General features: G+C 36.1%; 1 protein-coding gene across 1 annotated transcript; it reads right to left on the reverse strand.

Moving 5' to 3' along the window:
* Window positions 1–4,222: 4,222 nt before the first annotated feature.
* LOC111909094 (phosphomevalonate kinase, peroxisomal) lies at window positions 4,223–7,740 on the reverse strand. Its single transcript, XM_023904883.3, has 11 exons — window positions 7,589–7,740; window positions 7,454–7,508; window positions 7,141–7,291; window positions 6,882–6,973; window positions 6,614–6,723; window positions 6,479–6,531; window positions 5,742–6,125; window positions 5,374–5,478; window positions 5,062–5,289; window positions 4,839–4,961; window positions 4,223–4,574 (listed from the first exon to the last, which is right to left on the reverse strand). The coding sequence occupies exons 2-11, from the start codon at window positions 7,459–7,461 to the stop codon at window positions 4,344–4,346; spliced, it is 1,485 nt and encodes a 494-aa protein (XP_023760651.1). The 5' UTR covers window positions 7,462–7,508; window positions 7,589–7,740; the 3' UTR covers window positions 4,223–4,343.
* Window positions 7,741–14,900: the final 7,160 nt, after the last annotated feature.

Here is a 14,900-nt window from a genome sequence, read left to right on the forward strand (position 1 = left end):
ATATTTACTTACCATGTGAGTTGAGTTCCCGGTTTGACTCAAGATTCTCAAGATCCCTTTCATCTCTCACATTAGGGTTTATATCCATCTATAAGTACATGTGATGAGGAGCAAATCAAAACACACGAAAATACACTAAGAAATCCGTATGGTTCATTGCTGGGGGATTTTAGAGAGAGCTCTTGAGATCAACTGGAAAGCTCTTCCTAGTCTCTAGATCTGAAAATCTCAATGGAATAAGGTATCTAATCATTCTTTCATGTTTAAGTTTTCTTTTAATCAGATTCGAGATTAAAGATCTTCATATTATGCTTCCGCGTTTTACGTTTTGGTTATAAAAATAACCAACAATTGGTATCAGAGCTTACTTGAATCTGTTACTAGAAAATTTTGATTGGATTATAAACCATTAAAATTGTGGGATATTTTCCGATCTGATAACATTTGATGTATAACATACTTGTATACGTAACTTTGTCTTCTTGTTCTTTTCGGACATTTTTTTTCTTGCTTGAAAGCAAGATGGTATGAGATTGTGATGCTTTAAGTGTTTCTCTTATGTTACGGTTGTGAATGATTTAAAATACAAGCCAATGTTTAATTGACTACTTTACTTGTGGATGTCCAATAATAATATCAAAGCTTTATTCTTTTAATTGATTTAAAAGATTTTATGTTTATTAAAGTCTAATAAAGAAATCAAAGATATCAGTGACCATGAGGGGTTTTATCAAGTATCTAAACTTTTAGATACATACGATATATTTAAAGAATATATGTATATATAATTTGGAGACTATAATTTTTTTTTCAAATCTTCATCATGATAAAACCCAATCTGGATTAATATATTGTTTATTTGTATATCTTTGATTCAATTAAACCTTTTGACTATAGATTCGTGTCTTTTCCAACTTTTAGTAAAACTGCAGACATTAGGGTACGTAGCAGCAGCCTTTGCTATTTATAATTTGGTTTCATTTTTTCAATTATTAATTTTTGTGGCCACATACAATTGTGTATGCTCAATGTAACTTTGTTCCAGATTTTAATCCATATTTTAAGTAGCAAATGGTCACAAGTTGACATGTGTGTAAGAATTAACCTTAAAATGAAGTAGCAATTTTTTTTTACCATAAAGTTATATATTTAAATTATGAAATTATGGTACGAATAAGTTTTTAAAATTATGGTGTATGAAATTGCTACCTATTTTAATATGTTCAACTTGTATGGTTAATTTTGGTATGTAATATTTAATTATTGCAGGTTTAATCTTATGAGTAAATATTTAAATTACGGTGAAATTAAATATTTAAAATTATTAAAAAAAGTTGTACAAAAACATGCAATAGAGTTTATGGAAACTTATAAACGTGTTTTTGATTATTGATAAATTTCATTTATGACATATTATTTATTTTAAGGGTAAATTAATTGACACAATATATCGCCAAAGCGATCTCTTTTGTGAAAATTAATTTACAAAGAACTTAAATTTTATGGTTTGTATTTATTACTGCGGATATTAATCGACCCAAAGGTAGGTTAATATTTGGCCGGATAAATACATGTTTGATGATAAATATGCGACGATTTTTTAGGTTACATGTCATTAATAAGTCAATCCAAAGAGGGATTTATTAATTGACATGATATATTGTCAATTCTTATTATCAAAATTTATAGTTTATGTGTTTATTAATGCGGGTATTAGCCGACCCAAAGGTAAACTGATATTTGGCTGAATAAACATATATGTGGTGATAAACGTGTGACGATTTTTTGGTTCCATATGATTAATAAGTCAATCCAAAGAGGGTCTTGTTAATTGACATGATTTATTGTCAACGTTTATATTTAAAATAAGGACATCTCTTGCAAGTTAGTATTACTGTCCAAAGACTTGATATTAATGTTGTGTTGATACCTTGTAAAAATGTCATAAATTGAAATTATTGATTACGATTTATGGATTAATGAGCATAAAAGTAGATTTACCTATACTCTCAAAATAGAAATTTGAATTATGGTATTATACCTGTTAACATTGATCACACTTATGATTCTTACTCAATGAGATTAACTTTATGGAATGCAATGAGGACATTATGTTAGTTCTCAATTGCGTGGATATTGACCATTCATTTTGGATAGAACAACATTCTTTGAGGATGTTGAGTTTGGGGGAGAAACAAGGTTAAAACATTGTCCTTAAGGAGGAATCAATCTTGATTCCTATTATTGCTTTTGATAGTATGCAAATTATGAATCAGTGATCGACAATGTTTTTCAATCTCCTATTTTGATTACACAAACTCAATAACCTCAACTTTGGATATCCTATGTGTGGTACCACATTTATCATCAATTTATTATCTCTTTTGGTTTTGGGGTAAATACAGTAAATGATATTGTGTATCACATATTAAGTGGGAGTAAATTTATCTTTCTGGTTTTGGGTCGATATCTATACAACCTAAGTTTGGATCATAAGAAAGTAGTCAAATGAATTTTGAGATATCTATATATAACAAAAGGCTATATGCTCAACTATAGGAAATCAGATGTTTTGGAGATGATTTTATTAGATGCCAAAATGGTTACCGATCCATATCGAGATACTTTTACATTTTAGCATGATGAACCACTTCATGGAATAGACTTCGGTAGCATCTTCCATAATGGCATCATAATTTATAGCATGAAATATGGTTGCGAAAATTTGTCACGAGGCTACACATTATTGGTATTGAAAGACCATTAAAGTTGTGATAATAAATCAGCAATGTTATATTCCAATAACAGAAGTTCTATTAAATCAAAGCATATTGACATCAAGTTTCCTTCTGTTAACACAATAGTGCAAAATGGAAATATATATATAGTACATATAAACAAACTCCATGAAAGCGGATCCGCTCATAAAGGGATTACCTCCCTAGGTCTTTCATGAGCATACTACACACGTTGGTGTGATATTTGGTTTTAGTGGGAGTTTTATGGTGCGTTATGTCTTGTTTAAGAATATGTTTTTTTGTACAGAATTAAGAATTCGGTTAACTCCATTATTAGTTGCACTTATTTGAATTTTGATCTCACTTCAAGTTAAAAAGGAACTCGTTGGAAATCTATTTAGATTTTAAAACCACACTTCATGTTTAATCTATGTCGTTAGTTATATATGTATATGTGACCATTTATAGGTTTAGTTACGTAAATTGTAACGAAGACCGCTTTGATCCTATACTATTATGATTAGTGGACGAGATTGTTTAAAGGTACCAATATTATGATAGCATTCATTAAAGCGATTATACGGTTATATGTACATTTATATATTTGTGGTCCAGTGGGAGATTGTTAAATAATTATGGGACCACTTCATATATATGTAATGTTATCATGAAATCAATTTATGGTAAGAATATAAATTGTTGATGGACCAATTTATAGAATATTTACTTACCATGTGGGTTGAGTTCCCGGTTTGACTTAAGATCCTCAAGATCCATTCCATCTCTCACATTAGGGTTTATATCCATCTATAAATACATGTGATGATGAGCAAATCAAAACACATGAAAATACACTAAGAAATCCGTATGGTTCATTGTTGGGGGATTTTAGAGAGAGCTCTTGAGATCAACTGGAAAGCTCTTCCTAGTCTCTAGATCTGAAAATCTCAATGGAACAAGGTATCTAATCATTCTTTCATGTTTAAGTTTTCTTTTAATCAGATTCGAGATTAAAGATCTTCATATTATGCTTCCGCGTTTTACGTTTTGGTTATAAAAATAACCAACATGTGTCCCCTGTGAGACAACTTAACCTGTGAGACAACTTAACACGAGCTGCTCAAATGGTGCAGTTTACCATATAGTCATGCCTTAAAACTTGGTTAAATATTTGGTTGTTGCTTGTAGTTACCTTTAAAGGTATCATTTTTTTTTGTCTTTCGTCAGGCGATTTATGGAATAAGAACTTTTAAATGTTCCTTAATGTTGCGTTAACCTCTTGTGAACTAGACGACTTAATGTAGTCTCTGTCTCACCTTGTTCCACCTTTTTGAACGAACAAAAAAAATATACAATTTTTGTTCCATCGACACAATACAAGGATATCTGTCGTGTCTTGCAAAACAAACGGGCCCCTCAAATTTTTTGACAATGAGATTGTACTTTCTTGGAAGTAAACAAATTATGCATAAGAAACAAGAAAACATTTTAGAAACCTCATGCTTATTAGAGGTGACAAGTGCAAAGAGTTATTGATACAACGAACATGAAAAACCATCAACAATTACTTATAAAAAAAAAGGCCTTAATTATAATTTGAGATGATTATTTAGCCCGAGGATCATCACTTTCTAAAGAAACCCCACGGGGATCTTCCCTAACTAACAATGCCAATACGTTGTGTGAACTCCATATTTTGGTTAAATTAGCACTTGAGTCACTTAAAGTGATAGCAAAAACAGCATCAAATCCACCTGCCCCTGGAACTCCACCCAACAACACACCTTCTGTGTCCATCGTCACATCCAGGAGTCTAGTCTGAGATTCAGGTTCGATCTGTAAAATTCAAATGCATATATTGTGATTAAATATAATTAATAATTGCATCTGTATCATTATTTATGTCAAATAAACAGTAATTTATAGCTCTTTGTTATTCAGCATCACTTCTGAACACAAGGGTAAAATGGTCATTTACTCATATTTCGACAACTGAAACAATCTTTTGAACTCAAGACTGAATTTGGATAACTTATGTTTGACTTTGAAGTTAGATGATGAAAAAGTAATGAATTTATAACAAAAAAAAAACTAACTAACCGGGATGCCTGCAGCCTCACCCATCTGTCGCATGAGGGAGCGGATGTTTTGCATGGAATCTCTTGCTCCCAATAGTGCTTTAACTATTTCTACATCACTTGTTTTACTAAATTGCCCCTCCCACTGCTCAACCAACAATTATTTTCTTTATATTTGGAAGGCATTGCTATAATTAGGTAGAATTTTTAACCCTAGTTTAAATAAAAGAGACAAAAGGAATCACCTTCTCTGATTTAAGCATGCTGCAGCTTTCAACAACAGTTTTGTATGAATCCCAGTTTTCTGCAGCCAATTTGCTTAACAAATTAAGGTGTTGTTCAAGTTCAGAATTTGCTTCTGACAACTTGTTCCATGTTTCTGTTGACTTTTGTGGGTCAGATTTTTGCCATTTCTTCACAGCACCAACCATAGATGGTGTTGATGATCCTCCACTCCCGGGTTCTCCCAATACCTTACAAAAAAAATCACAAAATCATTAAAATACAAAAAATAAAAACTAAAAGATTGTAATTATTGTTATTGTTAGCATATTCACCAGATTCATTAATGGTGGCAAGGAGAATTTAGTCCTTTCATGATCCCACTTTCCTTTCAACACTTCACCAATCACTTCATCTAATGGTGTGCTACACACAGCTTCCTGTAATCATAAAACAATATAGTGTCTAATTGACTAATTCAATAACATTGAAATATTATAAAGGTTTTTTTTTCCCATTAAGCCCTGTATGGGTAAAGTAGTTGAAGGGGTAATGATGTTTGTCTAACTGTGCACATTAAGTGCTTAACCGATTAAGCCCATTAAGTCAAAAAGAAACATCCCTAAAGTCTAATGTGTGTGTGTGTGTGTGTGTGTGAGAGAGAGAGAGAGAGAGAGAGAGAGAGAGAGAGAGAGAGAGATACCTGAGCTGAGGAAATGATTTTTGGTGAAAAGCGGACATAGCGATGGCTTCCATAAACAGCAGAACTAACATCAAAACCACTGCCAACTTTCCCTTGAGCAATGCAGTGAGCAGTTTGAGCTATCATATGCACAGTATCCAAATTTGAACTGAAGTCATTTTTTTGATCTTTACTGGAACTTAAAAGATCAACAACTCCAAGGTAATGTAGTAAAGCAGCTACTACAGCAGTTGTCATGGCTGCAGATGATCCTAACCCAGTTTTTGCAACTTCAGGCTTGATGTTTTTTTCTCCATTTGATTCTTCAGCATTAAAAGTAATTGATGTGAATGGTGAAAGAGAAGCCAATGATTCCGGGACTAAAGGGAGCCCACGTGCTTCAATCTAAACTTGTACATACAACTTTTCAGATACTTCAAAGTACTAAATTTCAAGAAATAGCAATGCACTTTCATTTCTTTGTGCATTATAGCATCTTACTTTGACTTCTTTCTATTACAACTTTGTACATTGTGCATTGCAATTTTACTTTTTTTTTTTCGTATTAGGAGTAGGACATTGTGTAAATTTTTCAAAGTAGAAAGTTGTAATATGGAAAAAATTGAAAGTAGGATGATATAAATAACAAATGAATGTGAGGAGTACATTGCTTTTCTTGCAACTGACCCAATTTCAAATCTCTTTATACAATTAGCATTGAAAGGGCAACTGATTTTGCTTTACAGAATGATATATACCTGATTCCGATATGAATAGAAGTCATTGCAACCCAAGATTGTAATATCCATACCTGTATAAATAATCAGTTAGTCATCAGAATGCTGAGTTCGTTTTATTCAGTAAAATATGCAAATATGAAGCCTATATTGTACCTTGTGACAGTAATTTGTGCAAATCATTCCTCTTATTCTTGTCCAGTGTGGCATATGCTGCTGCTATGGAATATTGGACTGCATACTCAACAAAGGGGTTCCTTGATTCACTGAGATTGAAGCAAAAGTTGATGAAGATCAGTGATAAGACTTTTTAAGCCACACCTTAAAAAACCAATAATCGTTCCCATTTTTCTTTATCAACTGCTCTAAATCATTTGTTGGTATTCAACATACATTGTTCTAAACATTCAATCAAAACACTTACCTTGAACATTGAAGTGTAAAATCTTTTAGTGACATTTTGTATGTAGTTTCTCTTGACATCTGAGGAGAGTTTACCTTCACTTCCATCCATTCCTGAAAACAAAAGAGATAAGGACTATAGTCACACAAATGCATTATATTGTTCTAAAAGGCATTATCTTCATAGATATATAAACAAATAACAGGTGCAAATACATGTTTGATTATTGCATTACTAGAAGAAAAGAAAAAAAAAACAAATTTCAACATAGATCACTCACCTCTGCCAAACAATCAGATCCCACTGCATCATAAAGTGGCTTAAGAATAGCATAAAATCGAGCATTTGTACTGAGAACGATTCCTGCATTGGGTCTCTCCAATACCAGATAACCACCAGTCATCAGAACCTTCCCCGGAGCAGAAGCAACCCTAAAAAGATCAAAACTCAACTTTCAAACAACAAGTTTCTCTATTATCCTCTTTAGAACGTATTCAAAGCAAGCATAGTTCAAGATAGACCAGAAATACATGCCATTACGACTCAGTTCCAAACTAATCATTTAAACACGAACAGAGGTATTCGGGACTTACACAGCCATTTTTCAAAAAATCGCAGTCGACGTTTGAAAGATTGAGCTGAAACAACCTACAAATGTAGTCAAAATCACTTAGTTTCTTTCGGAAAACGTAATTTGATCGGTACATGAAGACAAGTTATCATCTTACCCAGAATAGAATTCGACGGAGAAACTATAGAGCAAGCGTAGTGTGATTGAGAAGGAGAAAACACCAGCTGCCATGGTATGTTGATTGTTAATATAGTTATTGACGTTCAACGTTGCATCGCTGCTTGACGAGGGCCCACACTCGTCACTCACACTCTTCACATCTTCCACATTTTAGTGCTCCCTTTTGTCCATATATATGGGACTAAAATATTGTATAAAGCAGCAGGTCTTCTTTGATTTTAGATTTGGTCAAATTTTGTTATACTTATGGGTTAATTATATAAAATACCGAGATAGTGTGTTTTTATCATTTTCTTCCCGGAATCAGAAATTCCTAAATATATATTTTGTTAGAAAAAAAAGTGATTTTAATGTAATATAAGGTTAGTCCGGTAAAGAAATCCTTTTCCACAATAAATAAATTTGATCATCTTGATTTTGATTAAGGGAAATGGTTATTGTAGTCGACTATCTTTGTATATTAGTTTAAATGGTCCATCATGATTATTTTTTGCATTTAAAGGGCTTGTACTTATAATTTTATGATTTAAAATGTCACAATTTAACATTTGAAGGGTTCAACTGGTAACACCCATCATATCAGGATCTTTGTTTATGCCACTATTGCCAAGTAGATTAAAGATGTCATGTCATTGCCACGTGTGTGTAAGTAAATGAAACCTAATATCCGTTTAAACCCACTGAACTGTCCCTTTCATCTTCTTCATTCTGCTACCTTTTCATCCGTATACTTTTCTCAACCCGTTCTTGGCACGAATCTGTTTCTTAAACTCATCGTTGCTCAAATCGGCCAACATAATCATTTCTATGACTGTTTACATGAAGATAGATCTCCATTTTGCCAAAATTTTTACGGGGTACCCGCTATAGGTTACTCAGATGGAGCAGAGCAAAGGTTGGATGATGTCGATTTTGCTGGAATGGATAAGAGCGAGTTTATGGTGTTCCTTCAAAGATTCGCTAATGAGTTATGCTTGAATGTTTACTTTTGCATGCCCGATATTGAGTTCCTTGATGGATTGAGGATAATAGCTAATGATAAAGACTACCAGGAGTTCATTGAAGTAGGGTATAATTCTGATTGTGTAATTCATGTATACATGGACCATCTTAGTGTTAATGTACATCAATGGACACTTGACGAGCTAGCTGAAGTATGCAGTTCATTAGACGAACTGTCTATTGGAAATGAAGTTCATGAAGAAGTGCAAGGTGGTATGGATATGGATGATGGAATTGACATTGAGGATTTGCTAGGTCATAATTTGCAAGGTACTATGGAAGATTTGCAAGGTGAGGAAGATGATGACATTGACATGGAAGTTGACAATGAACCTGATAAGTGTATTCCTATGAACAAGACAAAAGATGAGGAGTTTTTGAGCAAGTTGTGGCCAAAGGACCAAGGTACCCCTCACAGTCCACCTCGTGAAGAGCCATATGATCAACTACATGAGGATGAGGTAATATCTAATAACCAAGCTATTTACAATGAGAATGTTTATTGGAAAAAGCAGAAGCCTATATTAGGTATGAGATTTGTCAATCCTAAACAACTGAAACACATGATGTGTAATTATGCTGTTGCAAATGGTTATCAATTATGCAACAAGAAAAATGATAGCATGAGACTTTTAGTGAAATGTTGTTTGGGTGCTTGCAAGTTTAAAATGTGGGCTTCTTGGATGAGTGAGGAAAAATATTTCCAAATTAAGAGTCTCATAAATGAGCATTACTGTGCAAGAAACTTTAAATTAGGTTCAATTGTGAACTATGCCTGGATAGGTAGCCATTACACCACCCAATTTTTACAGAAACAAAAAGTAAGCGTGAGGCTCCTTAGGGATGAGGTTAAAGAGAAATTTGGGATATATTGAAACATCCCAAAAATACGGTCCAAAAATTTCGTTTTAAATCATTTAAGAAAACCATAATTCATCAGACATCATAATAATAAAATCACAAGTCATGTATCTCAAAACATCGTATCAAAAATTCTGTATCAATCACTGTCAAAATATCATAGTCTAAACATCCCAGGCTAAAAGTTGTGGTGTGTGCCATGCAGTCATCCCGAGCTCTTCCCCTTGCTAGCAAAAGTACCTGAAACCAAAACTAAAAACTATAAGCACGAAGCCTAGTGAGTCTCCCCAAACTACCACATACCATACACATAATCTGTAACATCCGAATATCCAGGCATGGAAAATTGAGTATTTTATGTTGGAATATGAAGAGAATCGGCGAGTTGATGCCTCAACTCGTCGAGTAGGATGGCGGCTTGGTGATCTGTTTAATGAAGGGACTCGACGAGTCGGGTATCTGGACTCGCCGAGTCAGTGCTGTTAAGGAAAACCCTAATTGCCCGGGTTTGAGACCTATTTAAAGGACCTTATAGCCCTCTTGTGCGGCTACCAGTCCAGAGAGAGGTACCCTAGAGGGATGGAGCGAAGAGTGAGAGAGATAAAGCCATTCTAAGCAATTCTTGGTGTGATTTTGCAAGGGAGAAGTCATTTCCAGCAAGGGGAGGTCAAGGGAGTTGTTGATTCAGAGTTCTTGAGCTTATATCTTCATTGTAGAGGTATCAAATCGTTTTCCCTTTTTTGTTTTGGATGAGATTGGTGATTTTAGGGTTTTCACACCTTCCTATGGCTTGTAGTGATGAGTATAGGGTCCCTTTATGTGAGAGATCCCAGATATGGACCCATAGAGGTCCATAGGGCCTTATTTTATATGCTTTATGTTGATTCATGGAGAGACTGAGACTTTGATGCCATTCTTGGAGCCATCTCTCCAAGGAAAGCCTTGTGAGCCTTGCATGTATGTCAAGCCTCGACCTTTATGTGGTTATTGGTCGTAGGGGAGCCAGATCTATGGATTAGAGGAACAAATCTGACCTCAGAAGGTCAGATGAGTGTTGGCATGGGAGCAACTCGCCGAGTCCATGGGGAGACTCAACGAGTTGAGTCGGGTTGCCCGCGATTCGAATCCAGTGGAAACCCGTCGAGTGGAAGGTTTACTCGACGAGTCGAGTGAGGCCATGGAAGAGTCAAAAGACACGCATGGACTCGCCGCGTCACCCTTGTGTACTCGATGAGTTTGGTCAGTGTTGATCATTGACTTGAGTTGACTTTTAGGGTTTGGTCAACAATTGGTCATATGGACCATTTGAAGGGTAAAATGGTCTTTTATCCTTCTTAGAGGACATGGAAGGGATTAGTCTAGCTTGGAGAGATGTTATTGATTGAGATAATTGTTTATGTATTTAGGCAGAGGCTAGATCAGTGTATCTGCATGCGAGATTACTAGAGACATCCGAGGTGAGTCTTCTCACTATACTTTACTTAGAGTGGTAACATAGTTAAGTGACAGAGTTATTGTATGCTATCTATACGATGTGTGGCACTGCATTATTTCTATGTGATTTATGATGTGTGTATATCAGAGTTAGGACCAGAAGGTCCACAGAGCTAGGACCAGAGGGTCCACAGAGTTAGGATTAGAGTTATGTGCCAGTGTATTTGTATGTTATTTATGTTATGAGATTTGTTGTGATATGTGATATGTATGATTCAGAGTTACCAGAGTTAGGACCTTTGGGTCCATAGAGTTAGGACCAGAGGGTCCACTGAGAGTTGGGACTGGAGGGTCCCACTAAGACACACTGACCAGAAGGTCAATAGAGTTATAGCCTTGAGTGGCTAATATGTGTTAGAGTGGTATTTTGGGGAACTTGCTAAGCTTCGTGCTTACAGTGTTTTGTGTTATGTGTTTCAGGTTTCCTCAGAATCACAGGACGGCACTGGCTCGATTGTACACACCAGAGGAAGCGTTTGTTTTGGAGGATCCTGGTTTATTAATGTGATTGAACAAAAGAGTCATGATTTGTAATTTAAATAAAAATGAGATTTTTATGAAATGTGTTAAAGAAATAAGCGAATTTAAATGAAAATTTTGTTTTGAAAATTTCGGTGTTACAAGTTGGTATCAGAGCCTTGGTTTGAGGGATTCGGATGCACCTTCGGGTAAATCTGGGCTCAAACTGAGGAAGTAAGAAAAGTTTTCAAATAAATGATTTTCTAAAAGTGAATAAGAGTTCAAAGAGAAAGCGAGAAAGAGCAGTGTGTACAATCAGCCAGAGCCCGAACGGTGACTTCCCAAAATACCCTTACTTTGTTATGAGATATTTATGATACATTTTATGAGATATTATGCATGCTAGAGACAGGCTAGGTATTTCATATCTTAGGACTAGAGTGGCCTGATTTGTGATGCCTTAACCTATGAGTTGCTGTTGTATGAGATGTGCTTTTGAGTATGAGATAAGTGAGAGTATTCAGCAGGAATCCTTTAAGGGATTCGAGTAGAGGAGTAATCTAAGAGAGGTATCTATATGAGCTTATGAGGAGTCTGCCGAGAGGGTAGCCAGAGGCCATGTGGGGCGAAGATGTTAGAGTTCGGTGATATCCTTCGAGTGTGAGGAAAGCGAGTGGATAATAACCTTGGGAGGTTTTACGTGTTGAAGGAGATGCTTTGATGCCCGAATGCTGCTTGCTTCGTGCTTTGTGGAGCTCTCGATGATCTGAGTCAACTACTAAGTGAATATGACGATATTCAGGAGGTAGATGGCTGGCATCATTAGGAGTTCTTCAACAGCTGATGGCGGAGAAGTGGTAGAACCAAGAAAGAACCTAGGTAGTAACCTTGGCCAGATGAGTGCGCTGGCAGAGTATAGCATTTCGCTGAGGAGCGAGCACGCGTGACAGAATTGGTGAACGAGAAGGTTGATCAGCTACTTAGGAGCTCTGGGATGGTCCGTGTGGAAAGTATGGGTAGATGTGGCAGGTAGTATGGGCCCGTACTACCGAAAGCAGAGGATCCATACTCGATACAGGGAGTATTCTGAAGGTTCTAAGTAGCAGATTGAGGAGTGATGTTATGGTTCAAGTACCATACATCAGAGCAGATTGAGGAGTGATGTTATGGTTCGAGTACCATACATCGGAGCAGATTGGGAAGTGATGTTATGGTTCGAGTACCATACATCGGAGCAGATTGGGAAGTGATGCCATGGTTCGAGTACCATGCATCTTAGCAGATTGAGGGGTGATGTTATAGATTCGAGTGCCATGCATTGTAGCAGATTGAGAAGAGATGTCAGGGGTTGAGTATCATGGTTCTTAACATAGGATGCTTGTGATTCTCCGGTTGTCCGATCAGGATTGATTGGTGGAGTTGGACGTGATGGGGTTTAAGGCCTGAGGGCCATGATTGAGTTCGAAAAGGCATCCCTTGAGTCTAAGTCGTAGACACCAAATGAACACGTAAAGTCTCAGACTTACTTCTATGCATGGCCTTTTGGGTCTTAAAAGGACATAATAACGTATTTAAGCTTGCATGCAGCTTCCATGGTCATAAAAGTTTGCACCTTTATGCCATGAAACCCCTTCTAGATCCTAGATCTGAAAGGTAAGCCACTTGGGACTTCCATGTCCCAAAGATCAAGATTCTTAAACCAAAACCCTCATAAAATGGAACTAAGAAGATCTAATGAATTGATAGTCAAGTTAGAGACTTGATTAACAGAAAATGATTAGGATGGAAGGAAATCTCTGGATCTACTATCTTCTCCTTGAACCTTATAACTCCTTCTTCTTCTTCAAGCTTTAATAACACACAAATATTACTCAAGAATGGCTCACACACTCACAAAAAGCTCTAGGGTTTCATGGATTAGGGCTTGGGACTTGGAGGCTGGAAATGAGGCCATAAGGTGGGGATTAAGATGCTTAAATAGGGTGCAAAACCCCGAAATTAGGGTTTCACTATGGCAGACCTACTCGCCGAGTTGAGGGCTCTCAACTTGTTGAGTAGATTGCTGAAAAACCCGCGTCCAATCTTGTTTCAACTCGACGAGTCTGGGGCTCCCAACTCGTCGAGTAGCTCTACAAAATGAATAAATTATAAATAAATACGTACTAGGAATCAGGCGTTACATATATGTAACCAACAACGACATTGTAGGATTATTCGCGTAGCGTTTGAGGTGAGTCTTCTCACTATACTTACTTGTGTGGTTATTTATATGTGACCAGAGGGTTTGATTCATATTATTGAACGAAGGGTCTTGTTCGTGTTATTGAATTATTCGTATTATTGACCGGAGGGTCTTATTTTCTTATAATGAGATATGTATTATTATGCATTATGTTTTTGTGACTTATGCTGTTATATTATTTTGTGTGTATATATTGAGTTATGACCGGAGGGTCCATACCGAGACATGAGACCGGAGGGTCTTTACTGAGACACATGACCGGAGGGTCCTTATCGAGATTTAGTCATGAGAGGTTAATTATTTGTGTATGTGGTATTTTGGGGAACTCACTAAACTTCGTGCTTATATTGTTGATTTAAATATATTTCATGTACTTTTGTAGATTCCAGGAAGGCAGATGCATGATTGTACACATTCACCGGCTTATGATGTCTTGTAGATTTTGGGATACTCTGATATTGTTTTAATTATGATGTATAATTCCGTGACAACTTGAATTTATGAATAATGTTTGGTGAATTAAAAATGAAAATTTTGTTTTGAAATTCGAGGCGTTACAAGGGGAGGAGTTCGCGAGTCATTCACCGAGTACGTTATTACACCCACAGTTTGAGGTGAGTCTCCTTTCATGGAATTTGTGGGTCAAAGGCACCAAGGCTGACATACTAGTTATGATATGACATGATGGTTATTTTTGTGGTAATTATCGGTTGTGCATGTATTATTTGGTAATTCTGTGAATTATGTGTGATAATATATAGTAGAGGTAGGGGTGAAATAGACCCGATATCCGGTTGAAATAGACCGAAGGGGCAGGTCGAGCACCCAAATATGCTCGACATTATCCGGTCGAAATAGACCTAAGGGGCTGGTCGAGCACCCATATATGCTTGGCAGTATCTAGTTGAAATAGAACGAAGGGGGTAGGCCAACACTCGTATATGATTGGCAATATGTTTATTTTGTATATGGTATGGTGGGGGAACTCACAAGGCTTTGTGCTTACAGTTTCAGTTTGTGTTTCAGGTATTTCTAGCTCGAAGGGGGAAAGGGTCGGCATGGTCTCATCGCACCACACTATGTTTTTCCGCAGTAGAGATTTTGGGACTTATGCTCTGATAATACTTTTCTATGTCTGGTTTTGTTGAAATACTATAATCACCGTATGTACACATTGCTTTTGAAACTAATGATATTTTGGGATATGGAACTAGTAACTTAAAAAAAAAAC

This window comes from Lactuca sativa, chromosome 3, assembly GCF_002870075.4.
Source record: "Lactuca sativa cultivar Salinas chromosome 3, Lsat_Salinas_v11, whole genome shotgun sequence".
Taxonomy (NCBI): domain Eukaryota; kingdom Viridiplantae; phylum Streptophyta; class Magnoliopsida; order Asterales; family Asteraceae; genus Lactuca; species Lactuca sativa.